Below are 24,024 nucleotides of genomic sequence, written 5' to 3'. Positions count from 1 at the left end.
CTCGGTGGCTACCGCACTTGTTACAACTCTGGTTCCCCCGGTATAATCATTCTCGGTCGCACCGACGTGTATTGGAAACCATGACGGATTTGATGCCTGGGTGTTATAGTAAGTTACCGGCGGCATTCATCAGGTCGTATTTACTGTTTATGGACGTTGTGTATGCCAGCAAGCCTCAAAGGCAGGACGTGATAAGATCTCAAACTAGATGTCGTACTTATCGACACCGGTTGAAGGGTGCAGCCTTGCCATGCGTTCCCAGTCAAGATAATAGCGTACCCATCTGGGCACAAAAGCGCCATCTTCTGTGATAGCTGCCTAGCGGTCACGCCATGGCCCGACAACAATATAATGAATGGGAAGAAGGCATCTTCTGATGTCGCAGGTCAACGTCAGGATTGCGCCATGCCCTTTGAGCGCTCAGCTGGACTCGCATCAGTGCTCCGTGAATTCTCGGAAGCTGGTCTCCGGCCGAGTAGCAATAATTTGTGTGATCAAGCAAGGTCTTCAAAAGCCCTTCGTTGCATACGTCCACCAGAGGGCTCCCAGTCTCGTCGGCGAGGTGTATCAAAAAATCCCTCATGAAGGGATGACGCTAGATGGTGGGAAATGATCTCGGCAATCGGTCCGCGTGCTCTTGTTCAATGTACGGCACTTCCCGGGCGTCTTTTCCCTCGACCATCTTCCTTCCCGTAAGCGGGTATTTGACGCCCGAGAATCCATTGATTTTCCCTTATCGACGCGCTGCTAAGCCTACAGTATAGAGATACCAGTGCCTTGAGTACAGCGGCTTCCCTCCGTTTCCCAGCACTGTACACCACCCCAAACCAAACGTCTGGTTCAACAGGTCGCTTCAGTGGGTTCGTTTGGAGCGCCTGTTACCTATCCAATCACCGGATTAGTGCATGCGCAACGTTTCTAACGGGAAATTGCAGACCCTTCATCTCTTTTGCCCTGAAATGATCCGGAACACACCCATAGCCGTCCGTCATCCGAGTATACATATGTAGGCGCTTGGTGCCTCAGCGAATGCGATCATTCCCCCACTGCGCGCCTCCCCCTCTCACCTTGTTTCCTGTCCCTTACGATGCACGAGCTATTCTACATCCCGGAGCTAATCGGCCTCATCTGCGAGGCTCTGCGTCTAGACTCCTTCTCTCATCGCAACGATCCTCATGCAGCGCGCAAGGCGCTTGCCACCCTGGCGCGGACAGCAAAGGTCTTCAGAGAACCTGCTTTGTCGTCACTATGGTATACCCAACATACCTTGGTGAACCTCGTCAAAGTCCTCCCTCATTTCCTGTGGCGCGAGCAGCACTACACAGTACGAGTGCTCAAGGCGTCACGATTGCGACACGAGCTCGTGAGTACAGCATCTGCTTCAGCTGTGATACGCGCTGAACGAGCTCATGCAGAGTGTCAGCCGTACCCCCACTCAGGAGGAAGCCGCGCGCCTCGTCTTCTACGCCGCTTTTGTCAAGGAGCTTTACATGGGGTATGATCCCCGTGTTTCCATCGACTTCGACTATGACTTCATCCACGTCTCGCCCTACTTCGATTATCTGCAGCTGCGCCTGCTGTCGTTCTCGAGCGACGCTTTTCGCTGTGCTCAGGCTCTCGTGCGGCCAAGCTTACAGGCTATCGAGCTGCACGGCCAATGGGACGCGCCCAACACGCGGGACGCACTGCGCACCGTCAAGACCGTGTGTCGCTCTCTTGGGAGTGTGCGGCTCCATACTACCATGTCAGCCCCGCTGGAGTCGGGCGTAGACCCAGGCGCACAGGAATTAGCGGACTTTGTCGTGGGCTTCCCGCTGCGGCAGCTACGCACGAGTGGGAGAATCGCGGACGCCGGCCTGCAGTACCTCGCGAGGCTGTCGACTCTCACCTCCCTCGAATTCACCGAATCAGCGCCCGGCCAGGGCTTTCCCCGCGGGAGCTTCTCCGCCCTCAGGGAGCTGAAGGTCATCTGCACTTCCCATGCCTTCGCGCTGTCGCTGTTTGCCGCCATGGACCGCTGCCCGCTCGAGACCCTTCACTGCCACTCGACCAGCGCCTGCAGCACCCCGCATCTGCACGCTATCCTCGCCGAGCTGGCTCGCGGCGTGAACCCGCGGACTCTGACGCAGGTCGCGTTCTCGTGCAACCATTTCGAAGACGACGAGAGGCCGCGCGACGACAACCTGATCAATCTGCCCATCATCGCCCCCCTTCGCGTATTTCGCCGCCTCACACACGTATGCGTCACCTCCCTGGACGGCTGCCGGTTTACAGACGAGGAGCTGGCGGAGATCGGCTCTTGGTGGCCGCGCGCGACGTGCATCACCTTGCCAGGGTGCAACCATGCCCGAGGGCTGCCTCATGCGACGATCCGTGGCGTCCTCGCCCTCGCGCGGCAGACGCCACAGCTGAAGGAGCTCGACGTCGTCTTCGACATGCGCCGTGTTCAAAGCGCGCTTTCGGACGTATGCGCGATGGTTCATTGTACTGGGCCGCAGGAGTCCCTGTCGTCTCTGGGCGTCGGCTCTTCTCCGATAACGGCATGGTTCCCTGCGCCCTCGTCTGCGCCAATGGCTGGGATGCCGTCACCCAAAGCCTGCGGGCTGGGACCTCACGCAGACCCCGTGGTTCAGGTGATGCGTTTGGCCTTCCCCCGGCTGAAGGAAGTGTGCGTGGCCGACGAATCCGATGGATGGGCTGGCGACTTCGACGCAGAGGATTGGTCGGAGCAGGAAGAAGCATATCGCGCGCGGTGGCTACAGGTCAACGAACACCTTGCCCTTACGCAGCCAGTCGCAGTCGCGTAATTCTCGACCTCAGCCTGGCCGTCCGGTTGAGCTCGCCGCGCAGTCTAGTCCCTCCTCCTTCCATCCGTCCTTCCATCTTCGCGGCGAATTCTCAAATGCGATATCCGAGGCCTGGTGGGCGCTAGTAGACCCACCCCATCCTCACTGCCAGCCGATCCCAAGACGCCGAGGTGATGCACGCGAACGCCCCGGCCCAGCTATAGTCGCCGACCATGAATTCACCGGGCTTGACGGTACGATCAGTGCAACACAATAGCGATCTCCCGCGTCAGCCGCACATCAGACATCGAGACCATCATCCGTACCTCTGCAGTGCTCTTCTATCACCACTTGCCCCCTTCCGCAACATTGCTCTCATCGCCAAGTCCTCCGTTACCTCGTTCGTGAAGCGGCGTCGTGCGACCTGGTGCCTCCTCGGGTGTCATCCGCGAGCGGGCAGCGGAGATGACTTCGCCGGGATACTCCTCATACGAGGACTAGGCCCCGCGAAAGCAGACTGTGGGTAGTCGATCTTACTTCTCGATCCCTTGTCTCATTCACATCCTACGTAGGTCGTTCATACAGCTTCATGGACGGCGCGAGCGCGCTCAGCGACAATGAGCAATGTATTCCTGGACTTTGTACACGAGCTATTTAACTTAACGTATGTTATTTGTATGGACTGGAGGATGTGCTATGTACTGATGTACTCTTACGACCCCTGTACGACGGAATAACGATTGTATCGTCTTACGCCAGAATTTTTCTCCTCGCAAGCGCGTCGACATGGAGGACACAGTCCTTCATAAGATCGCGTAACGTGCTCTTCCCTGCGCCGTCACCTTCCAATGTCGAGCTTTGTCAAGTACCTCTTCGCATGACCCGACAGCCGTACGTTACGAGGATCCTCTGTTGGTCTCGTATCAGGCTGCTCATGCAGCCCGATACCTACCCGATTTGCCCGATCCTGCCACCTGCAACCGCCGATTCGGGATTCACAGGCTACACTTGTTGTGACCTCATGCGTACCCTTGACGACGTATTTGTCGGGGGCCGGAGGAGATCACAAGCCCGCCCCGCGCTTCAGGCGGCAGTGACGATCATCGGAAGGTATCCAACTGCCAGCTGGCAGCAGCCTCCAGCGCCCAAGTCGATCGTTCGACGCCGCCCCAGCGGCCCAGCCCAGCCATTCGGCCGCGCGCGTCGCCTGTTGGACTACCTGGCATCGGGCGTGAGTGTGCTCAACTGTGCTGAACGCTCAGCATTCGGCGCCTTCGAACTGCCTCCCAAAAGACCTCCAGCACTTGCCGATGCCGATTGGACGCATAATTGCCCATGCCATCCCCCAGAAGGCTGACAGCCTTGGGCGCGCTGCGTCCCTGCGTATGATTAGCGAAGATTGGCCGACGACCGCCAAGCCATGGGGCGCCTTTTGATATAGGATTGGGGTGAGGTGGGCAAGATTGTTTCCTCCCGTACTCCATCATCCCCTCACTGATTACTGAATTCCATTCTACCTCAACTACTTCTCACTTCTTTTTGGTCGCCACCAATTGCCACTAACATGCACTCCTTTCCCCTAGTCACTCTTTTACTTACACCACTCCTCGCGGTCCCCACGTACGCTGTCCTCACCCCCAACCAAATTACGCACTTCATCACCTTCGGGGACTCGTACACCGATGTCTTTCTCGCCGGTGACGGCGGCCGCTCGTGGCCGCTCTACGTGCTTGACTACGTGAACGCCGTGCGCGGGACGAACGGCAGCGTCGTCGGCAATCAGGCGTACGCGGACGCTGTCGCAGAGTATCTGGCTGGTCAAAGTGGCGCTGGCAGCGACTCCGGCAACGGGACTGCTACTAGCAACGGTACCGCTACCAGCAACAGCACCGTCGCCTCGCGCGCCACCATCGCCATACACGCAGAGGTCGATCTCGGTTCTGCCAATGCCTCCCTCACCCTTCACCCTTACGCCATGTCCGGCGGGATCTGCTCGCACACGCTCAACAACCTTCCCTGGCCGTCCGTCTTCGAGGAGGAGCTGCCTGCTTTTTATAACGATTCTTCCAATGGCACTCTCGATGGCTCTGCCCCCGGCGTCCTCGGTGATATCACTCCGGATAACACGCTCTACAGCATCTGGTTGGGGACGAACGACGTTGGGGCGGGTGCGCTCCTCACCGGTGAGGCGCCCGAGGGCGTGACGGTGGTCGACACGGTGGCCTGCACGGTCAACTGGGTGAAGACCTTGTATGACAAGGGCGCGAGGAATTTCCTGTTCCAGAATGTCAGTATGAGTTGCCTTGCTTTGCGTTCTCCCAAGCGATACAATAGAGACCGCAAAGCTGATCATCATTTCCAGATGAACCCTCTCGAGAAGACGCCCATGTACTCACGCAACGGGAAGCCCACGGGCACCTGGACCGCCTCCAAGAACGCTACCGAATGGAACATCATGATCCACGAGCTCACCACCGCCGGCAACAAGCTCGCTGAGCTCATGCTCCAGCAGCTCGTCCCTACCCTCGACGGCGCGCACGTCGCGCTCTTTGACTCGCATTCCCTCTTCAACGACATGATTGCGAACCCGGAGCAGTATCTCAACGGAACGGCGACGGTGAACGTTACCACGGCAATCCGGACCTGCGATTGGCAGGAGAACGAGGACCCGACGGATACGGTGCCCTGCACGGTGGTCAATGGCACGGATAGGGATAGTTATATGTGGTGAGTGAGCAACTGGATTGGATACTGGCTGTGACCCGTTTAGCTCATGATCGTTCTTCCAGGCAGGATGAACTGCATCCCAGCGAGCAGGCGGACCGTATCGTCGCCCAACAGATCGCCCAAGTAGTTCAGGGCGAGGATAACAAGTACACGACATGGCTCAGTTGAAGAAAACAGATCGTCTTGACGCACTCCTACGTCGTGGACTTCTCTCTCCACATCTTGATAGCTGGTCGATGTCTATGTTCAGACCGGGCTGTACCTGCATCGCATTCTATAGCCAAAGATTCATGCTGTGAGGCTGAACGTTGAACCTTGAAGTGCATAACGCCGAACTGCACTGCTTCAGAGACCGGGCCGTGACCTTCCTCAGTCCAAGTCGTCGAAGATATGATGAGGGTCGCCATGGATTGACACAGGATTAATCCCTTGTTAAGCGCCGGGCGCCTAGACTTCCGGGGATAGCACCTGTTTGGGACGAAGTTGATCTCTGTCGTGTTCATCATCATCTCCTCCTCCCCCACCACCTTCTCCCATTACTTTCGCTCTTGGCGATGAACAATTACTATGTGCAGGCCGCTCTAGCACAGATAAGCAGCAGGACGGGGTCGCAGGGGACCAACTTGACCGCGCAGGTACACCAAAGACAGGTGCCAAGCGTATGTCGATCGTGTACGGATCGAGACCGAGCGCGACACTGAGTGGCGCACCAGGTTCCGGAACCCATCGCGACCAAGCCAGCGGACGCAGAATTCTACGCGACCGACGAGAATGGGGAGGTCAAGCCGAACCCGCTGTTCCTCAAGTCGCACTTCTTTCGCGAGGGGCGCTTAACGGAGGAGCAGGCGCTCTTTGTCCTCAGTCGCGCGACGGCGCTTTTGAGGCAAGAGCCGAACGTGGTGCAAGTGCAGAGTCCCGTAACGAGTGCGTCGCATGTCCTTCGCGCGCGTCGCCACTGCTGATCGTCCCCTTGCAGTATGTGGAGACATACACGGTCAATATGTGAGGCGCACACGCTCGCTAAGCAGTCCCCTCCTCACATGATGTCCCCGCCAGTACGACCTGATGAAGCTCTTTGACGTGGGAGGCTCCATACACGACAACAGCTACCTCTTCCTCGGCGACTACGTCGATCGGGGCTGCTTTGGAATCGAGGTCAGTCCGGGTCGCCTCCGCCGAGTAAGTCCCTCTCTAAACCCCGGCGGTCCTCTTTTTCAGTGTCTCTTGTACCTGTATAGCTTGAAACTATGGTATCCCAACCGCTTCACCCTCCTCCGCGGCAACCACGAGTGCAGACACCTCACCGAGTACTTTACGTTCAAGCGGGAATGTGCGTACCGTGGCGCGCGCGCTCTACCGCCGGTTTCGCTTACTATACTCTCTCAAAGGCTTGCATAAGTACTCAGAAAGGATATACGAGGCGTGCATCGAGTCATTTTGCGCGCTGCCGGTGGCCGCGATCGTAGACAACCGCTTCTTCTGCGTCCATGGAGGGCTATCACCGGAACTCGGCACCATCGACGACATCAGGAAGGCGCGTCCTGCTCAGGCTTCTTGTTCGTGATCATAGCTTACCTTGCCGCAGATAGACCGCTTCCAAGAACCAGGATCGCACGGTCTGCTCTGCGATCTGCTATGGTCAGATCCTATCGCGACCTTCGGAAGGGAGCAAGAGCCGGTGCAGGGCACTCCCGGCTTGCCACCCGGCACGATGTGGCTACACAACGCGACACGAGGGTGCTCTTTCTTCTTCACGTACGTCTGCTCTTTGACCTCGATGACGCGCTTGCTGACGCCCAGATTACAGATACGACGCCGCTTGTGCCTTTTTGGAACGGAATAGTCTGTTAGGCATTATACGAGGACACGAGGCGCAGGATGCAGGGTATAGTCACACTGTCGATTGCAGACCGCTCATACTAACAATTGCCAGATATACCATGCACAAGAAGACGCCGACCAAACGCTTTCCTTCCGTCATCACCATCTTCTCTGCCCCCAACTATCTCGACGTATACCACAACCGCGGCGCGGTCATCAAGTACGCTAACCGAGGTATCACGATACGACAGTATAACGCATCCCCTCATCCTTACTGGCTACCAAACTTCATGGACGCCTTTACATGGAGTTTGCCATTCGTCGGCATGAAGAGTGCGCCTCTATGCTCACCGTCAACTCTTCCATCGCTGACTCACTCCCACCCCTCAGTCACCGAAATGCTGCTCGCCGTCCTTTCGGTCTGCTCCGAAGAGGAGCTCGATGGCGACGACTCGGACGAAGACGAAGACGCGCGCACGCTCATGTCCCCCGACATCAACGCGCGCAGGCAGCAGATCAAGAACAAGATCATGGCCGTCGGCCGCATGCAGCGCGTCTTCCAGCTCCTGCGCGAGGAGGCGGAGAACGCGACCGAGCTTGCGGCCGGGTTCCCGCTGCCGGGCTTGGGTGTCGGCACGCCCGGGCTGGGCGCGGAGGGCGTAGCGGGGCGGAGTTTGGATGGTGAGTGCAGCAGTGGTGGATGAGGAAGGGGCGTGGTTTCTATACTGATGCAGTGCCAGGTGCGGATGGTGCCGGTGAAGTCATGGGCGCGGAGGGCATGCCAGGAGGCCTGGGTGGCCCGGCACATCTCGGCGTACATGAGGCCAAGTTGGCCCGCGCAATTCGGTCGTTTGAGGATGCGTACGTTGTTTTATTTTGCGGCTCTCCTGTCCGTATAGCTGACCATCCCTTTAGCCGTCGCTCTGATCTCATCAACGAGCGTCTGCCCGAGTACGACCCTTCGCCAACGATATTCCCCGCAAGTATGCGCCTACCAGGGCGAAGAGGCAGCGGCGAGTGAGTTTTGCTATCTCATCCCATTCATGGATCAACTTTGCTAACGAAACAGTCGCAGCGAATCCCTCAACATGGAGTATCTCATCAAGAAGACGCTCGAGGAGGAAGAGGACGACAGCGGGGTCGTCGAGCGGCTGGCGGAGAAGATTGCGCGTGGGCGGAAGCCAACGGGCCGGCCTCGCCCACTGAAGAGGCACGAGACGACTTGAGAGCAGCATGCACAATGCGAGACGTATGGAAGGGCATGATACGAATGGGAGGAAAGGCGCCCACGCAGGAATTCGCGGTGGACGTAGCCTGAAATATACCCAGTCATTGTAGCAGGGGCGCGGGGGCGGTCGAAAGTCTGCAGAGAGCTACACTATATCGCAGCATGGGATCCCAGCCAACACTCCGGATGTGCACCTCGAATGAGCCCATCGCAGACTCCCCTAGCGGTCTTGATTTGGATACTCGTCTATGACAGCTTGCTTTCGCCCTGTTTACTTACTGTACGCATCATAAATTCCTTCTACTGCATACGTGAACCCTGGTTGAGCATTCCGTGGTCCTTCAGCAGGTAGCAGCCTAAATTGTAGCGATTCAGATGTCGAGGACAAACATCCGGCGTTTGCCGGTGCTGGTCCATGTTGAACTTGTCACACTGTGTCACCCTGACTTCTTTGCAGCAACCGAATTACCTCTGCTTTTCCTGAACCCCCATCGCATACTAAGGCGGGTTCGTGGATATCCTAGGTATCAAGACACTGATCCATTGAACTTGCACCAGCAGCCCGCGCAGAAATCATGTCCGGCCAAGGTCCCACGCGCAAGAGGCCCACCAAGTACAGCATTATCAAGGAAGGGTGGGGGGATCGCGTAATGTTCCAAGCTTCATACGGCCTACGGATGGGTATGCTTCCCCCAAATTTCTATTTTCTGTCTGTTGCTGCGCATCCCAGTGGGCTTGACGCGCCTCGTTCAACTCGTATCCTTCATAGAATTGCACTACCATGATCGGTTGACTGACCGCTTTCTAGACCCGGACGATCTGGCAGAAGGAGAGGCCATCCTTGACCAGCTCCTTCGCAACGCCATCGAAGATTGGGAAGAAGTACAGAGGCAGGCGGGACGCCGCTACTAAACTTGCGGTTTATTGATGGTGAGTCGTTCATATCCTGTCTCATTCTCTGGATTACATGCGACAGGCTCCCTCGTTATGTCGCATCACCTTGAGCCATTTAAGGCGGTTGTCGTGCGCAAGGTCGTCGAACGAAGTCTAATCTGCTGAGTGTAATCCAATCATTGTGTACTTACATTTCGCGCGCGTCGCTTTCTGTATTGTACCATCAGTATTCAATGCCAGCGAATGCGCATCTGTATCACCGGGAATATGACCATTACTTGCTGGCGCCAGATGCATATACGTCGGTCCTCTTGTGAGCTAGCGGGGGCACTTGAAGGCGACCCTGCTGAGTCAGCGCGCGCCTGTTGCTGAATCGGGCGAAGTCTCCCTTACCCTTTCACACCGCTGCTTGCTCCTTACCCCGATGTCTCTTCCGAAGGTGCGCGACCCAAGGATCTGTAATTGGGGCTCCTGAGGCTTACCTGTGTCCTGTGAAACCCAGCGGATCATCAAGGTAAGCAGGGAGCTAGTCAACGAGATGTCCATCTATTGGACGCGCCCCAGGCGCGTGCGGTGTACCGTGGCGCACGGCGAGGAGTTTCCTTACCACACAACACCGAGGACGGAGGGACTGAGGCTAGAGGACAACGCTAACGCGAGAGAGTAGGAGACGGAGCGCCTGGTCGCAGATCCCGCGCCTGGCATTACCGCCGCGCCGCATGACGATAACCTCCGCTACTTCGACGTGACGATACAGGGCCCAGATGGCAGCCCATTCGAGAGTGAGTTCCCCGCTATCCTCCAGTCCGCCAGACCATTAGAGGGTGCTCGATCTGTTACAATCCGCCTTGTCCCCCGTGCAGCGCGTCCGCCCCTCCACCCCGCATCCTACGATACTCGATATCAGTGACACGGCACGATGGCTGATCATATTTGCAGGAGGAGTATTCAAGCTCGAGCTCTTCCTGCCAGAAGAATACCCCATGGCACCGCCGAAGGTCCGCTTTTTGACCAAGATCTACCATCCTAACATCGGTGCGTATGTGCGCGCCGCTCTACGACACCGATACTGACGAATGACGCCCTCGGGTCCCCTGCCGACCCTCGCTTCAACATCTCTCCTTCCAATCCGCTCTCCGATTCGTGCCTACCACACCCTCCGCCACACCTATCCACTGCTCACTTGCCATATGAACGACACCATCATCACTTCATCATTTCAACGTATACACCGTATCCAACATTACAGACAAGCTCGGCCGCATCTGCCTCGACATCCTGAAGGACAAGTGGTCACCAGCGCTGCAAATTCGCACCGTCCTACTCTCCGTCCAAGTGCGTCATGCCCGTCCCTTCATCTCGTCAGGCACTGACCAATCCTTCCCATTTCGTCGTCATTTTCACCCTCTTTCCCCCTTGCTACCTCCCTTCGCAACACGCCATCTCAAATCCTGCATTATAACCTCAACCACCGCAACGCACCCGCCTCACACCGACCCTCGTTCATGCCCACCACCAGGCCCTACTCTCTGCGCCGAACCCCGACGACCCGCTCGCGACCGACGTCGCGAAGCACTACAAGGAGGACGAGAAGGACGCGCAGCGCGTCAGCAGGGAGTGGACGGTCAAGTACGCCAGCGCATGAGTCGGAGTGGACGAACGTCTGTATGGAATTTGAGGCTCATTCTCGCACGGCAAGCCCTTGCCAATCCAAAGCTCGCAACCTTCGCCGGTCGTACTGTGGGAGATAGACGTGTACATTTACTGTTTTTATTCATCTTGTAGTCAAAAGTTGCCGACGACGAGGTTTGGGAGGGTCAACACTGAGAACAGGGAGAGTACGAGGTCGTAAGGGAAGCATCGAAGGCGCGGAGCAAGAAATGGGGCGCCGGAATATGGCAGGTCACGGGATTGCCACAGGATCTCAACTGTGATGCTGCGCGTAACAGGTCAGTGCACAGCTGGCTCGCCGTACGTTCAGTTCATGGCCTTCTATGACATCCAAAGAGCAGCTTCGGTCAAGGCTGGGGCAGGCGACAAGAAACACAGGAGGTTCTTTCGCTCGAGCACGTCCGTTCAGACAATGTGGTAGTCCAGCGGCAATCAGGGCCTTATTGTGAGGCCCCGGAAAAATGTTTCTGTTCATTGGTAGAGTGATGGGAAGGTACGATATACTACAACTAGGCGCGCCCAAGATAGACAGGGCAACGCTCATTGATGTTGTGCGGCGAGTACGCGGTAGATGTAGGCAGGGACATGCGCAAGGCGGATAGAACGCCCATCGTGCAAGCTCGGGCTGGCGACAAGGGTCTTCGAGGGCACGAAGCGAGGGCCAGTCATTGAGACGTCGACGACGAGCGGCGGGTGGTGATTTGCAGCTGATAGCGCAGGGAGACGCCAGTGGCGATAGTAGGCGGAGAACCGCGATGCTTGACCCAAGAGATGGACCCCGATGACAACCCGACTGCGACAGAGCTCCGTTGAGAGTGACGCGTCCTGGGCGGCCGGACGGGAGATTTGTAGCACAAGCACATTCGCTCGAATGTCTGTAGCGGTACAGTGCGGCGCGATTATGCCTGGCCAGCCGAAAGACGAGCTAGCGCAGTTCGCGGTAGCGATGGAGGTCTCGACGACGATCCATAGCCGAGATTGGGTTTAGTCCGGCATCACTGCACGGCCCGAAGATCCTGGGTTAGCTGCCCGTCTTGATTTTGCCTAGTTTGCCGTCGAGCGACGTCCCATGGCAGAAGAACGCCCATTCTGTACTGGAGAACAGCTCGGTCGGAAAGTTGCCGTTCAGTTGTATCCACGCGGGCATCACCTCTTCCTCTGCACAGCGTTGGTACGCGCGCGCAGCGGGAGACACCTTGCGACGGCGGCGAGGGGTGGGAGGCGGTCGGGCGTACGGATTGGAGGTTTTCGCTATCCGTACGGAGCGGCGCGGAATGTGAGGCGCGCGGTTGGGGTTTAGGAAGGGTGGCTTGAGCCTCGGGTACCAGTCCAGCACCTTCTCGCAAGGCTGCGGATAGTCCGAATGATCGTATCGGAGGATATCCTCGATCCTCGGGACCGTATGCACGACAGAGTTAACGGGGGGAAGGGTATATCCCGACTTTTCGGAGCCGTAGACAGCGCAGTCGTTCTCGTTTTGCTTTGGCGCGTCCAAAAACCATTGCGGGACAGTGACCCCAGCCCATCGCCATTGCTCGAGGATGAAGCTTGCGCATGCCGCCCACTGAGCGGTGATATAATTGCCGAGGTTGTGGGCGTCGAACGCCTGCTCGGCCCAGGTGCAAATAGAGAACGGGTGCGCTGAGCATTCCACGACCCGATACCGATCGCTTCCGGGATGCCAAGGCCTGTCGTACGCAGGGTTGATACCACCGTTTGAGTCGTCCTCCGTCTGCGGCTGCAGGCCGATCTCTTTCTCAAGTTGGCGCGCCGCGTCGGTGAAAGGGATGAATACATAGCGATAGAGACCGTTGGGAGATGTGAGCTGAGAAGCGAGTGTTAGCCCCAAGTTATATAGCAAGCACGTTGTGACGCACCCCGGTCAATGGACGGCGCGGCGAAGTATCCTTCTCATCTCTGTTGATAATCCCGGCACGGTTGATGAAGCTGAGTACATCCAGGTAGGTGCGAAAAGTGGGCGCGAGGACGAATTCGTATTTGGCATACATTCGCGCGATGTCACGACGCACTGTCCTTGTGTCAACCAATAGTTTAGTGCCCGCAGGTGGATGACGCACAGAATAACTTGTTGTGGTCGGAGGACAAGTAGCTTTTGAGGCCTCCTCTAGGTAGACCCCACGTCCATTCTTTGAATGCGACCTGAGATAGAAGAAGGATCAGGCAGGCCATCCGTCTCCGCAGCGCTGCAACGCACCTCAGCTGGGTCGGCTTCATTGATATTCTCGTCGATGAGAGGGAGGATAGACATCTTTTCACTGGGCCCAGAGATTGGGCAGTTGACCCTCGCGTGAAGAGTGACAGTGGCTGGCATTGTTGGCAGTACTTCGGTACGATGATGGTTTGTGAAGACAAGAGATTCGTTCCGCTTAGACCGGCGCGCCCGGGTCACGGGGTCAGCCTATTACGTCATTTGCACACGGGGTGAGAACAAACAAACGTGGCAAGTTCAACTTCAACCGTGACATTGACAAATGAACGAAGCGAGATGCCTATCCCCATGCGATATGACTCTCCATTCCCGCAGCCAACACTGATCAATGTCTCGCATATCTTTCATGTTTGTTCTGCGGGGAACAATGGAGGGTGGTATGAAGAACATACCACTCGGACATAACCCTGGACAAAGCCTCTCATCTCATAGCCCCCGCCGTCAATCTGGGGAAATGCCTGCGCAGGTATAAAAGGTGTGTAACTTGTACGCTCGGTAGACATCCAACCCTTCCTCGCCTCCCACCATGTCTTCGGTTTCGCCCCCGTCGTCGGAGATTGCCCGCGTTCTTGGTTCTCGACGTGACGATGGTGGTAGTGCAGATGTGCCACAGCAGAGCGATGATCTTCCAACGATTGTTCTCTCGGCTCTGTTTCCTGACACTCCTGCGCGCCGGACTGCCATCAATCGGTGGCAGAAGGGCAAGCAGAAGGTTCTCCTCCTGGTGGGGTCGCCTCGCTGCCTCCTCAACGGCGATTATCATACGGAGACGCTGCACATGATCCATGTTGTCCCCAGAACTCTGTGGCGATCTCATCCAAAGCTGGTGCGTGAGTGAGCAGCGCGGCCTGAATCGTTCTAACGGCTTGCTTGTAGTTTCTCCTTTTCCAAGACGCAGTAGGCATTTGGATCACGTCCCCGGACGGCACCCTGCGTAGGGTTCTCAATCTGGATTCTTCGTTCAATCAAGACATCAGTGCGTGGCAGATACAACTTTACCGCAATGGCATGCTCACCGCGAGAGTAGTGAATTCCGCCCACCATAACCTGTTCGACGGGATCTCTGTCCTCAATGGTTTGGGGCAGGGGATTATCTTCCTCATTCCAGAGAACTTGATTGAATGTCTAGAGATCATTCGCGATGGCCGCGGGCGACTCGACTTCAAGCAGGTGAGACTTGATATTTGCCCCGGAGGACGATGTAGCTGATCCATTATCAGATGTTCCCTAACCGCACATACACGTACCTGGCATACGTGTTCAGCGACTCGAAGGCCGTTCCCATCACTTGCTTCGGACCGCAGCAACGAACCTACGACCACCTCGACAGCCTCACCGCCGCCGACGTGGCGGCTCTTCAAAATGAGGAGTGTGAGCCCACGGCGGACCCTGGCGTGGCTGCCTACGACGACGATGTGCTCGCAGCGGCGATCCAAGTAATCAAACCAGCTGAGGTGCCGAAAAAATGCCTGTCCGCCGCTCCTGGCAAGACCTCCCGAAAGCTCCCTCACACACACTGGCTTCCCGACCATGGTCCCGTCAAGGTCGTCAGCCACACAAAGCCTATCTTTTGGCTTTGGGACGCCGCGTACAAGCTTCGCCAACGGGTCGTCAAGAAGAAGCCACTCTCTCGCTCGGAGCGACAGCTATACAACGACCTGTGGGCTGAGACGGGCGACTGGTTCGAAGCTCGTACTCCGGAGAAGCAGGCGCTCGTGGACGAAAAGATACCCGATATCCTCTTTGGTGGCGGAACTCGGATGTCATCCCGCCTTCATGGCGAGATTCTGACTGAGCCGGCGCCCGCGCCAGCGCCTGTCGACAAGGCCAAGCCTCGTAATGCGCACACTGCTGTCGACATACCCGCCAAACCCGTCGCTCAGGCCCCTCCGACTCGCACGAACTCCCGCTACAACCTACGCTCGCTCGCCAAGGCTCAAGCTGCTTCCGAGTTGACTGACAAGCGCTCTGCTCCCTCTGTCTCTTCTGAGCCTGACCAGCCCAAGCGCAAGAAGAAGAAGACGGGCAATGCTTGAGGTCTTCAGGTTCAAGCTGCTTTTTTTAAGTTCTTTCGCCCGCTCTCGAGCTCGAACGCCAAAGTGACACTCTGCCACAACTCGGTCGGGCTTTCGGCCTACAACTGTCGCTCATTTTTTCCGGCCTCACGCTCTCTGGATTTCGCTCGCGAAGGCTCCGCTCCGCCCATCATGCCCTCTATGCCTTATGCCATCTACTTACTGTATTCTTTAAACTGTATATAAACATGCCAATGAATAGTTGGCGCAGCGGAAACCCCTCGGTGTGAACCACTCCAAGTAGCGCTTCAAGTAGCGAAGTCAAGTTACCCAGCCACAAGCTTGATACCAATTTCTACCTTCAGTAGTATTCCACTCAGTCAATTTGATCGCTAGCGCAGGTCGACTTGGTCATGAGATCGATGAACAATCCTTAGATACGCATAGAATATATGTTACATTGCAACCCGCGTCTCTGCTTATCCCTTTCCAAACCGGATCCCAACAATCACCCTTCAAACCGGCAGACCCGTCGAGATCGGACCCACCCTAATCGTCGTCGTTGGCGGGGTCACCGCAGGCGGGCTCGCCGGCAGCGACGGCTGCGCCGCACACGCCGCCTTCAGCCCCGTCGCAAAGTGGTTCAGCCCATCCGGGCCCAAAGCGTCGGCCGGGCCCGCAGGGACTGTACCCACATACGCGTTGAAGTTGTACAGCCCACACGGGCAGGTATTCTGCACCGGGCGCAGGCTCGTCCCCGACAGCACCTGCCTCCCGCCGCGCGATAGCGAGAAGGCCTGCGCGCCGACATGGAAGGGCACAGAGTACGCGGACGCACCGGCCGGCGCGTCAAACGTGTATGCGGTGCCGCCCGAGTTGATGGTGACTGTGCCGGGCGTCTTGAGGAGAGGGACGACGAAGACGTTGTCGAGCATGGAGTCGAAGCCATTAGGGCGACCCATGAAGTAGTTACCGCTGTCGTTGTTCGCGCCGGTCATAGTCGTATCTTGCGCATCGCAATTGAGCGCCTTGGGCGTGACACGATACCAGTACACAAGCTGGTCGGCGGAAATGTAGTTGGTGGGGGTGCTCGCGCCAGCCTTAAAGGCAGCGATAAAGGGTTTGGCCATATCCAGCCAGCCGCTATGAGGCCTGAAGAGAGGTCAATAGGTAATGATGAAAGGCAAGGTGGGCACGTACATGTCATTCACCCATTTCGAGGCGCCGTCGTCGTTATGCTTGGAGGACAAGGGACCAACGTAGTGAGATTCGCCATAGTCGTTCCATGTGACAATCTCCACGAAGCGCGGCTTCATTTGCAGAATCTCGAGCCAACGCCTGTAGAAGAGCATGTCACCAGGGAACACCCAGTTCTTGCTGTATGGAACCTCCGGACCGAAGTGCGTCTGTAGAGCGGTATCAGCAACACCGCCTCAGCAAAGCCTCTTTGAAGGGCACTGACCGAGAACCAGCTGATGTGCGAAACACGATCACATGAGCGAAGCTCAGCTTCGTAGGAAGTAGAAGATACTCACGGGGACACAGCTGCAGGGAGGTCCGTGTGAGAACAGGAATAGCCAGAGAGGGGAGCCGCCACTCACGAGCGATGTAAGCCTTGCCGTTCAAAGCGCTGAGGTACGCCTGGTCGCCCTGGCTGACCGTGACGAGGTTGCCGTTGCTGGGCGCCTTGTTCGCGCCGTTGTTCTGCCAAGCCATCCAGTTGAGCGCGCCGTCGATTTGCGAGAAGTCGCCGCCTCCCGGGTGAAAGTTGGGTGCCCAGAAGACAGGCACGCCCGCCGCTTGGCGCACAGCAGAGACGTTGAGGCCGTCACCAGCGAACGAAGACGCGAATACCTGGGGTACGTCGCAGTCAGAGAGAGGAAGTTGGGAACCACATGTGATTGCATACCTTCCCGTCGACCTGCAGCTGCGCCTGTCGGCCTGCATACTGGGCGATCTTCCTTCCGACCGCGCCGGGGTCCGGGACCGCGTACCAGTTGAAGTCGAAGGAGATGAAGACCTTCATGCCGTTGTTCTGAGCGGACTGGTACGCCCACTCGAGCTGGCCGTCCGTGTATGGGTCCATGCCGATGTTCAATGCGAAGGCGTCGATGCCGGCAGCCTTCGCGCGCCGCATGTCATCGTCGTAGTCGCTGGCGCTCGTTCGGTCCGCGGCGATGCCAATCTGGAGGGAAATAAGCTCCCGCAACACGGAGGATGAGACTAGCAATCACCATGAAGTGTGCGAAGACCAGTCGGTTGCCAACGGCGTCAGCTTTGACGCTGGTCTCGTTAACAGGCGCAGCACGAGCTACAAGCCCAAGCACCGAAGCGAGGAGGGTGAGTGTGGGGAAGTGCATGCCGGGAGAAGTGGTTTCTGCTGCTGAGCAGAACACCTCCCTTCCCCTGCTTATATACCCCTACGACGAAGAACCATGCCCACAAAGATCCGTGAAGGAACAGTAGTACAGTCGCAAAGCTAGCCCGAAAGGTGCACAAGCTTCTGACAGCGAGGGCCTGGCGAAGACACGGGTTGCTGTGTCCCTCCCATTGTTGTCCCGGGCGAAGGCGGGCAGCACCCGGTGTCATGCACGGCCGAATGAGGCTCCGCGCCTCGTACGGGCAGCTGCTGGCGACATCCGGACAGCAGGAGTGACTCCGGCACGCGTGGGTGGCCGTCGCCTGACCGACGATGAGGAGGCGTTGCTTGCGCATCGAGGCTGAGCTCCGCAAGAGATGCCCCAAAGAGGATTGTGAGTCCATCGATCATCAATTACCCTCCAAGCTGAGCAAAGTGGCTCGGACCGAAGCTTGGCGAGGGCGCGAAGGACGAGCTGTCCTCTTGACGGCTCCTTCCTGGCGACGAGTTGTGGTTCTATTGCTCGGATGTTCATACGCGACGCACCCTCGGAAATGCCCACGCCACATCTTCGTGAGCATCCCAGGCCAGGGGACTCAACAAGACTCCAGTATGCTGCGACTCCCGCCGTCAAAATATTCCAATCACCGCATTCGCAGTCAAGAGGTCTGTTTGCACCTCGGGCAGAAGTTCAGCACCAAGCGACGAGGGCATGCAAATCCACGTACTTGGAGCGTCCGAAAATCCGGGTTCCTGAGTACCTTGGCGCCGTAGCAGGCTATTTGGGTGGACATCATTTACCTCTGCCTGACTGGCAGTTCCGGTCAAGAGACGGGCCTTCCCAGCATGTGAAAAGGCTCCACAGCGACGGGAGTCAACGACGTTGTATACGCAAAATGCAGATCCCCGCCGTCAGGTGAATGCGGGCCCGGATGCTTCGCCAGCGCTAGCCCATATTCGTCGCCGGTATTCGAATCTTTCCTCTCATGGTTCGAATCCTTCGTCAGCTACTTCGCGTTCTTCAGTAGCAATCCCGCACCCTTCGCGAGCTTCAGGATGTCTTCAACGAAGTAGCTCTCGATTGCAATCCCTCGCTGTCCATTTGGCCACCTAACCGGATGGATTTACTTACCAAAATAGGAACAAGGATCGTCGGTCTGATGGAATCCGCGTCGAACCACGCGACCGAGGACAGCCAAGCACGCGACCTAGTCAACAAGTATCCACGGGACCTCACCAAAAGCAACAGCCATGCAGCCGCAAACCTTCATCGCCTCCGTAAAGGACGACAGGGCAAGTGGCAGAGGACCAGTCATCCAAGATAGAGCAAGGCAGGTTCACGGAGTCGTCATTTCGCGAGCTATAGTCTATCAATGAGTCCGCTTGACCACCCGCTCCGTGAGCGCCTCCAGCGCCTGCTTCGCCTCGCTCTCGGGCAGAGGCTGCAGCGCGTCCCGTGCCGCGCGCGCATACGCCAGCGCGAGCTCCCGCGTGCGCTCGACACCGGATGACCGCTTGACGAGGTCGCGCGCCTGCCAACGTATACCCAGCACGTACCAGCGAGATGAACAAAAGGCACCAGATATTTTCGTGGGCCAAGAGCCGGGGAATGCAGAGGGGGGAGTGCCGGGGGAGATGAACAGCACCGAGAAAAGCGTCAAGAACCGTGAGCGGGCGGGCCTGTGCGCGCCGGGGGACCGCACTCACCAGCTCCACGTCGCCCTCGTTCTCAAATTTGCGCGCGATCAGGGGGCCCATCTCCGGGTACTCCTCCATCGCGTACAATGCAGGCCCGGTGGCCAGCCCGAGCTGGAGATCCGCGCCGCCCGGCTTGCCAAGCGTTGCGTCCGAGACCTCGTAGTCGAGGATGTCATCTTGCAGCTAGAGCGGAGGGGGTTTAGGTAGATGTATCTGCGCGTGCGCTCTGGCACTCACCTGGAAGGCTATACCCAGATTCCTGCCGTACGCGTATGCGACCTCCCGCCAGACCTCGCCCTCCTTGCACCCGCCGAGCGCAACGGCCGCGCGCGCGCCCTTTGCCATCAAGCTCGCCGTCTTCATGTACGTCTTCTGCAGGTAGAGGTTCCACGCGTCGCTGGGATTCTGGCTCTTGAGCTGCAGGATCTCGCCCTCTACGAGGTTCGAAATGATGCTCGCAATGAGGCCGACGACCTCCAGGTCCCCCAGGCGCGCGAGCGCAGCACTCGCGCGACCCAGCACAAAGTTGCCGCCGAGGACGGCCAGGTTGTTACCGAAAGCCTCGGGCGCGGATGCGACGCCACGGCGGAGGGGGGAAGCGTCGATCACGTCGTCGTGCAGGAGCGACGCGGCGTGGATCATCTCCAAGACGTGCGCGAGCCGCATTTGAGTGGGTAGTATGGTCGGCGCCGCGGTGAGCAAGGGAGGGGCGGAGGGGAGGTTATGTGGTGGTTCTAGCGGGACATGGTGCGCTCGTGCGGGGCTCGGGTGGAAGACGGGATCGAACGCGGCGGAGTGCTGGGGGATGATGGGGTTCCAGTCGTTGATGACGTCGCCGGGGGATAGTGCTCTGTTCAGGTTCTCCATGCTGCCCTCGCCGCCGCTCCGCGCCTCCCATTCCTTCAGACTCCACTGGCTGCCGAGCCCGTTCGTCGCTTGCGAGAACAAGAACACGAGCAATGGTCGGAGATACTTGGAGGGGCGGAGGAAGTAGTATCTTGAGATTTCCGTCAGGCCTGGGTTCCCCGACCCCAGGAGCTCGAGGAGTCCTTCTCGGAATTCGGAGACATGGGGAGTGAGGAACGTGAAGGGATCGGGCCGCGGTGAAGTGGGTTTCTCTTCTGGCCGTCGTATTGACGTGTGCAGAGTTCTAAGTCCTCCGGAGATCCTGCTTGCGCATAAGCGGCTATGTGTGAGTATTCGGCGAACGGAGGGACGGATGCATGTTTGCATGTCGTGGAAAGCGGAGAGAACGGAAATGTGCTCAAAATTATCCGAATTTGGCAAGTACGCGACCACGTGATGTGGTCTGTATGAGCATCGCGACCTTTTGACCATAACCACCATCATCCAAGGCTGACATACTTCTGTCATATCGCGTTCACTCTCTATTATTGTCAAAGTTCTGACTTCTGCTTGTATAGGAGCTATGCTCACAAACGAAGACCCCATGGTCTGTTGGGCGACCGCCGGCAAATCCTCGAGCTCATTAGCTTTGACCCTCCTTTGAGACTTACAGTAGCTTCAAAGGTCAAAGCCCGCGGCGATGCGCTTCATCCTCAACCTTGTGTCACGCCAAGTTGCGATGCCACTTCTCAGTAGTGTCTCGCCGCGCTCCGCGAGCAGGCGTGACACGGAGGCTCGGCCGCGGCAGATCAACCATTCCCCATCCTCGGCTACCGACACCACGCGCAACGAAACTCAACCAGCTGTGTCTTCGCAGGTGCTGCAGCGAGCGTTCTCCGCCGATCTGCACTATCATCTCCTCCAACTGCATGCCATAATCCTCAATTCCTCCTGGGATCCAGTTGCAGCTCCTTCCCGAGCCTTGACAACTCGTCTACCCCTCTCGAGGAGCTACCCTGCCCCAGCCGTCTACTTTGACCGCATCACCCACCGCATCCACGTCCCCTGCCCGGTCGTCGCCGTCTTCAAGGTCTCCGAGGGGATCAGCACCATCTACTTCACTCTCACTGACCGGCTGCCCGCTCACGCCGTCCCCACCTCTCGCGTCATATACCCCCATGCGGCCCACAACAGCATGGTCGGCCTGGATTTTCTACTTCCCACCAGAGATAATGTCCGTCCTCTGACCAGGGAAGCATACGACGTGTTTAGGGCGCTGACCCAGCTGAATACGCGAATCTTCCGCCATATGATCCGACAGCATCTGTTCATGCATTACGCACGGTTTTATTCCGCGGTATGTCTATGCCAGCGTATCTCTTGGTCCTCCCGCTCATATCCCTCGCCTTGAATCACCCCTCCTTCGCCCGATCGTAGATCCGCCTATATGATCAACGCCGTGCTAGAATTCGCACTCCCGATCCTCAGGCTACGACCACGATTCCCGGAATTCCGTACTTCGAGGAATACATGTTCCACTACGCCAAGCCGCAAGCTTGGATGTGCAAGGATATCACCGAGATCTTCAACCTGCCGGACTTGAAGCTGAGTTTTGTAGCTTAAGTACAATTTGTGGGGTTCCGCACAAGCTTGCATTTGTACAGCATATCTATCTCGTGTTGTACCTTGAGGGCGTGCAGTTCGCAACAAACGGGAAGTCGCAGCATACATGAACTGTTATCCTTCGCGTTCGTAAGAGTCGTTGATGACGTCGACCAACTCAGATTTGACCGTGTTGTAGCGCTTTCTAGGGAGAGATCCGATAATGAGGCTGGTGGTATTGGAAGAGCTCTGAGGTGGCGCTCAGGCCGAGTCAGGCGCGACTGATGTTGCAGCGGCATTTGCCGTCGACCGGTCCGTCAAGCCGACTCGTGCCCTCGCCGCGCCGCCAGAAACATCCTTCTGACGTTCATCATCTTTTCCTCTGTCCGTTCGGCTCCTGCATCCCACACATATCTCGCCCTGAAGACGACGACTACACACTGCTCTAGAGTTTTACAGGTAGTGGACAAGTTTCTGTTGACGGCTGGCCGCGGTCGTCATCTGCATTGGCCGTCTTGAGATGGATTCGTGGCATGGAAGAAGACAGGCCAGAATCTCGTCTCTGCGCCAAACTTTGTGGCGAAGGATGTTCTTTCTCGCTACCACAAGCCGTGATCTACTCTTCGCTGCGACTTATAAAGCCAAGACTGGCGGATCGGCTCCCTTCACCCTCGCTAGCTGCAGGCCACATTATCGACTGGGCCCTTGTAGTCAGTCTCTCTCCGGTACAGTACGACGCTCAGCAAGCATGTTTCAGCGCTTCGCTTATCCCACGGCGCACTGTGATGGCCCTACACGCCAACACCTCAAAATCACCACCGCGACCCCGGGAAACGCGTCACAACCTACTAGAGCGACGTCGCCCGAAGGGGGAGCGACACCTCAGCAGGGCAGGACGACATCGATCTACAGCCAAGTCGATAACATCGGAGTCTAGTACCGAGGGTCAAGAGACTGAAGACGCCCAACTCTCATCGCCCACCTCCGTCACTAGATCTATCAGCCAACTTGGCTCTTCGTTTACGACTTCACCTCAGCCAGTGCCGCCCATCATCCCTAACGAGCTCAATCTGCTCCCTGCCAGTGTCTGTGCCTCACCGGAAGCTCCCCTACCAGTACTTCCTGAACGTACGCCGCACCCAGCGCCCGACCCTGCGCGACCCACAAACTACTTCAATCGCCACTCCCACCATATCCATCTCCCTTATCCCATTGTCGCCATACCTATGGTCGACGAGGAGACCCAAACGGTCTACTTTACACGCGCCGGTGAGGTCTCGGGGGACGTCGTGTACGCCTCCGTGTGGCGCCTTCCGACTGTCGGCATCGACGTGTTCTACCTCCCCTCCAACCTGAATCCGCGGCCACTGACCCAGAGGGCGTGTGAGATCGCAAGAGCCCTCGGACGGGTCGTCGGACAGGTTTATAAGCACATTTATCGGCAGCATATGTTCATCCAGTACGCGCGATATTTTTCCAGGGTTAGTCTCGTGCCTCCGTGATCTGTTCCTCTGTCTAACCTCTCCTTGTTGCATGTTCCTTCGTGTGAACGCTGATCGTCCCTTACCTCCCGTCCGGTTGATGACCATAGACCTTCATTGAATTTCCCGGCCTCGCTTTCAATCAGTACCCTGATGCCAAACCCACAGCCCTAATCCCGGACGTCCCTTGCTTCGAGTACTACATGGAGAGGGTTGCTGTGCCGCAGTATTGGATGTGCGAGGATATTGCGAAGATCTTTGACGCGCCAGACTTGAAGCTGTATATATTAGAGTAAGGGTGCTTCGATGGGAGTTTGCTTTGCAAATCACCCGCTAAACGCTCGGTATAGACTTTTATGATATGGTATCTATTCTGTGATTATAGACGGTATTGGATTCGGTGAAAGCATCGAGTGAATATAACGCCCGCGCGAAGTTCAACTTTCGGAGTTTGCCGTACGGCCCTCGTGATAGTCCCGGCCCTTGCCGTTCCGCCGAAAACGTCGTTCGAACGTCCATCTGGACCTTCACCCTCTTTCGTAGCCATCACGCTCGTCTCCTTTCAATTTTCATTGCTGCCTTCGCTTCTTTTTCCTCAGCCTGCGGAAGGGTCCCATCTCGCATGGTCTGGTCCGCACGGATAGTTAACCACAAAGAATGGTCTTC

At 57.3% G+C, this 24,024-nt stretch overlaps 13 protein-coding genes across 13 annotated transcripts; 10 read left to right on the top strand and 3 right to left on the bottom strand.

Moving 5' to 3' along the window:
• Window positions 1–717: 717 nt before the first annotated feature.
• SCHCODRAFT_01163371 (uncharacterized protein) lies at window positions 718–2,807 on the top strand (the record flags this gene model as incomplete). Its single annotated transcript, XM_003026805.3, has 2 exons — window positions 718–1,363; window positions 1,416–2,807. The coding sequence occupies exons 1-2, from the start codon at window positions 1,088–1,090 to the stop codon at window positions 2,805–2,807; spliced, it is 1,668 nt and encodes a 555-aa protein (XP_003026851.1). The 5' UTR covers window positions 718–1,087.
• Window positions 2,808–3,554: 747 nt separating this feature from the next.
• Window positions 3,555–4,517, top strand: SCHCODRAFT_02098697 (uncharacterized protein). The gene is made up of 2 exons (XM_050341783.1): window positions 3,555–4,239; window positions 4,370–4,517. The coding sequence occupies exon 1, from the start codon at window positions 3,664–3,666 to the stop codon at window positions 4,141–4,143; it is 480 nt and encodes a 159-aa protein (XP_050197630.1). The 5' UTR covers window positions 3,555–3,663; the 3' UTR covers window positions 4,144–4,239; window positions 4,370–4,517.
• SCHCODRAFT_02641750 (uncharacterized protein) lies at window positions 4,257–5,833 on the top strand. Its single transcript, XM_050346231.1, has 3 exons — window positions 4,257–5,073; window positions 5,149–5,513; window positions 5,576–5,833. Exons 1-3 carry the CDS (start codon window positions 4,351–4,353, stop codon window positions 5,679–5,681), a joined length of 1,194 nt encoding a protein of 397 aa, XP_050197629.1. The 5' UTR covers window positions 4,257–4,350; the 3' UTR covers window positions 5,682–5,833.
• Window positions 5,834–6,035: 202 nt separating this feature from the next.
• Window positions 6,036–8,919, top strand: SCHCODRAFT_02641747 (Metallo-dependent phosphatase). Its single transcript, XM_050346230.1, has 13 exons — window positions 6,036–6,172; window positions 6,227–6,437; window positions 6,490–6,515; window positions 6,570–6,668; window positions 6,732–6,843; window positions 6,902–7,047; window positions 7,099–7,268; window positions 7,321–7,398; window positions 7,447–7,667; window positions 7,725–8,015; window positions 8,069–8,195; window positions 8,250–8,351; window positions 8,404–8,919. The coding sequence occupies exons 1-13, from the start codon at window positions 6,068–6,070 to the stop codon at window positions 8,558–8,560; spliced, it is 1,845 nt and encodes a 614-aa protein (XP_050197628.1). The 5' UTR covers window positions 6,036–6,067; the 3' UTR covers window positions 8,561–8,919.
• Window positions 8,920–9,016: 97 nt separating this feature from the next.
• Window positions 9,017–9,748, top strand: SCHCODRAFT_02641742 (uncharacterized protein). Its single transcript, XM_050346229.1, has 4 exons — window positions 9,017–9,069; window positions 9,121–9,243; window positions 9,371–9,492; window positions 9,539–9,748. The coding sequence occupies exons 2-3, from the start codon at window positions 9,138–9,140 to the stop codon at window positions 9,472–9,474; spliced, it is 210 nt and encodes a 69-aa protein (XP_050197627.1). The 5' UTR covers window positions 9,017–9,069; window positions 9,121–9,137; the 3' UTR covers window positions 9,475–9,492; window positions 9,539–9,748.
• A 75-nt stretch (window positions 9,749–9,823) lies between these two features.
• SCHCODRAFT_02641737 (ubiquitin-conjugating enzyme) lies at window positions 9,824–11,561 on the top strand. The gene is made up of 7 exons (XM_003026808.2): window positions 9,824–9,895; window positions 9,959–9,970; window positions 10,124–10,238; window positions 10,396–10,491; window positions 10,706–10,791; window positions 10,976–11,391; window positions 11,444–11,561. The coding sequence occupies exons 1-6, from the start codon at window positions 9,881–9,883 to the stop codon at window positions 11,099–11,101; spliced, it is 450 nt and encodes a 149-aa protein (XP_003026854.1). The 5' UTR covers window positions 9,824–9,880; the 3' UTR covers window positions 11,102–11,391; window positions 11,444–11,561.
• A 587-nt stretch (window positions 11,562–12,148) lies between these two features.
• SCHCODRAFT_02672647 (uncharacterized protein) lies at window positions 12,149–13,459 on the bottom strand (the record flags this gene model as incomplete). Its single annotated transcript, XM_003026903.1, has 4 exons — window positions 12,149–12,952; window positions 13,005–13,156; window positions 13,206–13,287; window positions 13,343–13,459. The coding sequence occupies 4 exons, from the start codon at window positions 13,457–13,459 to the stop codon at window positions 12,149–12,151; spliced, it is 1,155 nt and encodes a 384-aa protein (XP_003026949.1).
• A 424-nt stretch (window positions 13,460–13,883) lies between these two features.
• Window positions 13,884–15,393, top strand: SCHCODRAFT_02517483 (uncharacterized protein; the record flags this gene model as incomplete). The annotated part of the gene is made up of 4 exons (XM_003026809.1): window positions 13,884–14,183; window positions 14,234–14,333; window positions 14,385–14,527; window positions 14,578–15,393. 4 exons carry the CDS (start codon window positions 13,884–13,886, stop codon window positions 15,391–15,393), a joined length of 1,359 nt encoding a protein of 452 aa, XP_003026855.1.
• Window positions 15,394–15,746: 353 nt separating this feature from the next.
• On the bottom strand, window positions 15,747–18,016 carry SCHCODRAFT_02641735 (glycoside hydrolase family 71 protein). Its single transcript, XM_050346228.1, has 7 exons — window positions 17,607–18,016; window positions 17,282–17,557; window positions 16,974–17,226; window positions 16,908–16,917; window positions 16,835–16,844; window positions 16,573–16,778; window positions 15,747–16,524 (listed from the first exon to the last, which is right to left on the bottom strand). Exons 1-7 carry the CDS (start codon window positions 17,730–17,732, stop codon window positions 15,888–15,890), a joined length of 1,518 nt encoding a protein of 505 aa, XP_050197626.1. The 5' UTR covers window positions 17,733–18,016; the 3' UTR covers window positions 15,747–15,887.
• Window positions 17,952–18,677, top strand: SCHCODRAFT_02098475 (uncharacterized protein). The gene has a single exon (XM_050341782.1). It carries the CDS (start codon window positions 18,065–18,067, stop codon window positions 18,503–18,505), a length of 441 nt encoding a protein of 146 aa, XP_050197625.1. The 5' UTR covers window positions 17,952–18,064; the 3' UTR covers window positions 18,506–18,677.
• A 357-nt stretch (window positions 18,678–19,034) lies between these two features.
• SCHCODRAFT_02641733 (terpenoid synthase) lies at window positions 19,035–20,683 on the bottom strand. The gene is made up of 3 exons (XM_003026905.2): window positions 19,667–20,683; window positions 19,439–19,612; window positions 19,035–19,263 (listed from the first exon to the last, which is right to left on the bottom strand). The coding sequence occupies exons 1-3, from the start codon at window positions 20,294–20,296 to the stop codon at window positions 19,102–19,104; spliced, it is 966 nt and encodes a 321-aa protein (XP_003026951.2). The 5' UTR covers window positions 20,297–20,683; the 3' UTR covers window positions 19,035–19,101.
• An 85-nt stretch (window positions 20,684–20,768) lies between these two features.
• SCHCODRAFT_02752916 (uncharacterized protein) lies at window positions 20,769–21,939 on the top strand. Its single transcript, XM_003026810.3, has 3 exons — window positions 20,769–20,798; window positions 20,854–21,632; window positions 21,713–21,939. The coding sequence occupies exons 2-3, from the start codon at window positions 20,976–20,978 to the stop codon at window positions 21,896–21,898; spliced, it is 843 nt and encodes a 280-aa protein (XP_003026856.1). The 5' UTR covers window positions 20,769–20,798; window positions 20,854–20,975; the 3' UTR covers window positions 21,899–21,939.
• A 457-nt stretch (window positions 21,940–22,396) lies between these two features.
• Window positions 22,397–23,761, top strand: SCHCODRAFT_02641729 (uncharacterized protein). Its single transcript, XM_050346227.1, has one exon. It carries the CDS (start codon window positions 22,411–22,413, stop codon window positions 23,377–23,379), a length of 969 nt encoding a protein of 322 aa, XP_050197624.1. The 5' UTR covers window positions 22,397–22,410; the 3' UTR covers window positions 23,380–23,761.
• Window positions 23,762–24,024: the final 263 nt, after the last annotated feature.

This window comes from Schizophyllum commune (genome assembly GCF_000143185.2).
Source record: "Schizophyllum commune H4-8 unplaced genomic scaffold SCHCOscaffold_13, whole genome shotgun sequence".
In the NCBI taxonomy this organism is placed as follows: domain Eukaryota; kingdom Fungi; phylum Basidiomycota; class Agaricomycetes; order Agaricales; family Schizophyllaceae; genus Schizophyllum; species Schizophyllum commune.
This window is presented reverse-complemented; position numbering and strand designations above follow the sequence as displayed.

Bases quoted from the DNA above. Each gene is read 5' to 3' on its own strand.
- SCHCODRAFT_02098697 (XM_050341783.1), top strand. From the start codon at position 3,664: ATGACCCGACAGCCGTACGTTACGAGGATCCTCTGTTGGTCTCGTATC.
- SCHCODRAFT_02641750 (XM_050346231.1), top strand. From the start codon at position 4,351: ATGCACTCCTTTCCCCTAGTCACTCTTTTACTTACACCACTCCTCGCG. The intron at 5,074-5,148 runs GTCAGTATGAGT...CATCATTTCCAG, and splicing joins GGAATTTCCTGTTCCAGAAT to ATGAACCCTCTCGAGAAGAC. The intron at 5,514-5,575 runs GTGAGTGAGCAA...TCGTTCTTCCAG, and splicing joins GATAGGGATAGTTATATGTG to GCAGGATGAACTGCATCCCA.
- SCHCODRAFT_02641747 (XM_050346230.1), top strand. From the start codon at position 6,068: ATGAACAATTACTATGTGCAGGCCGCTCTAGCACAGATAAGCAGCAGG. The intron at 7,668-7,724 runs GTGCGCCTCTAT...CCCACCCCTCAG, and splicing joins GCCATTCGTCGGCATGAAGA to TCACCGAAATGCTGCTCGCC. The intron at 8,352-8,403 runs GTGAGTTTTGCT...CTAACGAAACAG, and splicing joins GGGCGAAGAGGCAGCGGCGA to TCGCAGCGAATCCCTCAACA.
- SCHCODRAFT_02641742 (XM_050346229.1), top strand. From the start codon at position 9,138: ATGTCCGGCCAAGGTCCCACGCGCAAGAGGCCCACCAAGTACAGCATT. The intron at 9,244-9,370 runs GTATGCTTCCCC...ACCGCTTTCTAG, and splicing joins TTCATACGGCCTACGGATGG to ACCCGGACGATCTGGCAGAA.
- SCHCODRAFT_02641737 (XM_003026808.2), top strand. The intron at 10,239-10,395 runs GTGAGTTCCCCG...TCATATTTGCAG, and splicing joins AGATGGCAGCCCATTCGAGA to GAGGAGTATTCAAGCTCGAG. The intron at 10,492-10,705 runs GTGCGTATGTGC...CCAACATTACAG, and splicing joins GATCTACCATCCTAACATCG to ACAAGCTCGGCCGCATCTGC.
- SCHCODRAFT_02641735 (XM_050346228.1), bottom strand. From the start codon at position 17,732: ATGCACTTCCCCACACTCACCCTCCTCGCTTCGGTGCTTGGGCTTGTA. The intron at 17,558-17,606 runs GTGATTGCTAGT...ATTTCCCTCCAG, and splicing joins TGGTCTTCGCACACTTCATG to ATTGGCATCGCCGCGGACCG. The intron at 16,525-16,572 runs GTACGTGCCCAC...ACCTCTCTTCAG, and splicing joins TCGAAATGGGTGAATGACAT to GCCTCATAGCGGCTGGCTGG.
- SCHCODRAFT_02098475 (XM_050341782.1), top strand. From the start codon at position 18,065: ATGAGGAGGCGTTGCTTGCGCATCGAGGCTGAGCTCCGCAAGAGATGC.
- SCHCODRAFT_02641733 (XM_003026905.2), bottom strand. From the start codon at position 20,296: ATGGAGAACCTGAACAGAGCACTATCCCCCGGCGACGTCATCAACGAC. The intron at 19,613-19,666 runs GTGAGTGCCAGA...CCTCCGCTCTAG, and splicing joins ATCTGGGTATAGCCTTCCAG to CTGCAAGATGACATCCTCGA. The intron at 19,264-19,438 runs GTGAGTGCGGTC...ATACGTTGGCAG, and splicing joins ACGAGGGCGACGTGGAGCTG to GCGCGCGACCTCGTCAAGCG.
- SCHCODRAFT_02752916 (XM_003026810.3), top strand. From the start codon at position 20,976: ATGCGCTTCATCCTCAACCTTGTGTCACGCCAAGTTGCGATGCCACTT. The intron at 21,633-21,712 runs GTATGTCTATGC...GCCCGATCGTAG, and splicing joins ACGCACGGTTTTATTCCGCG to ATCCGCCTATATGATCAACG.
- SCHCODRAFT_02641729 (XM_050346227.1), top strand. From the start codon at position 22,411: ATGGAAGAAGACAGGCCAGAATCTCGTCTCTGCGCCAAACTTTGTGGC.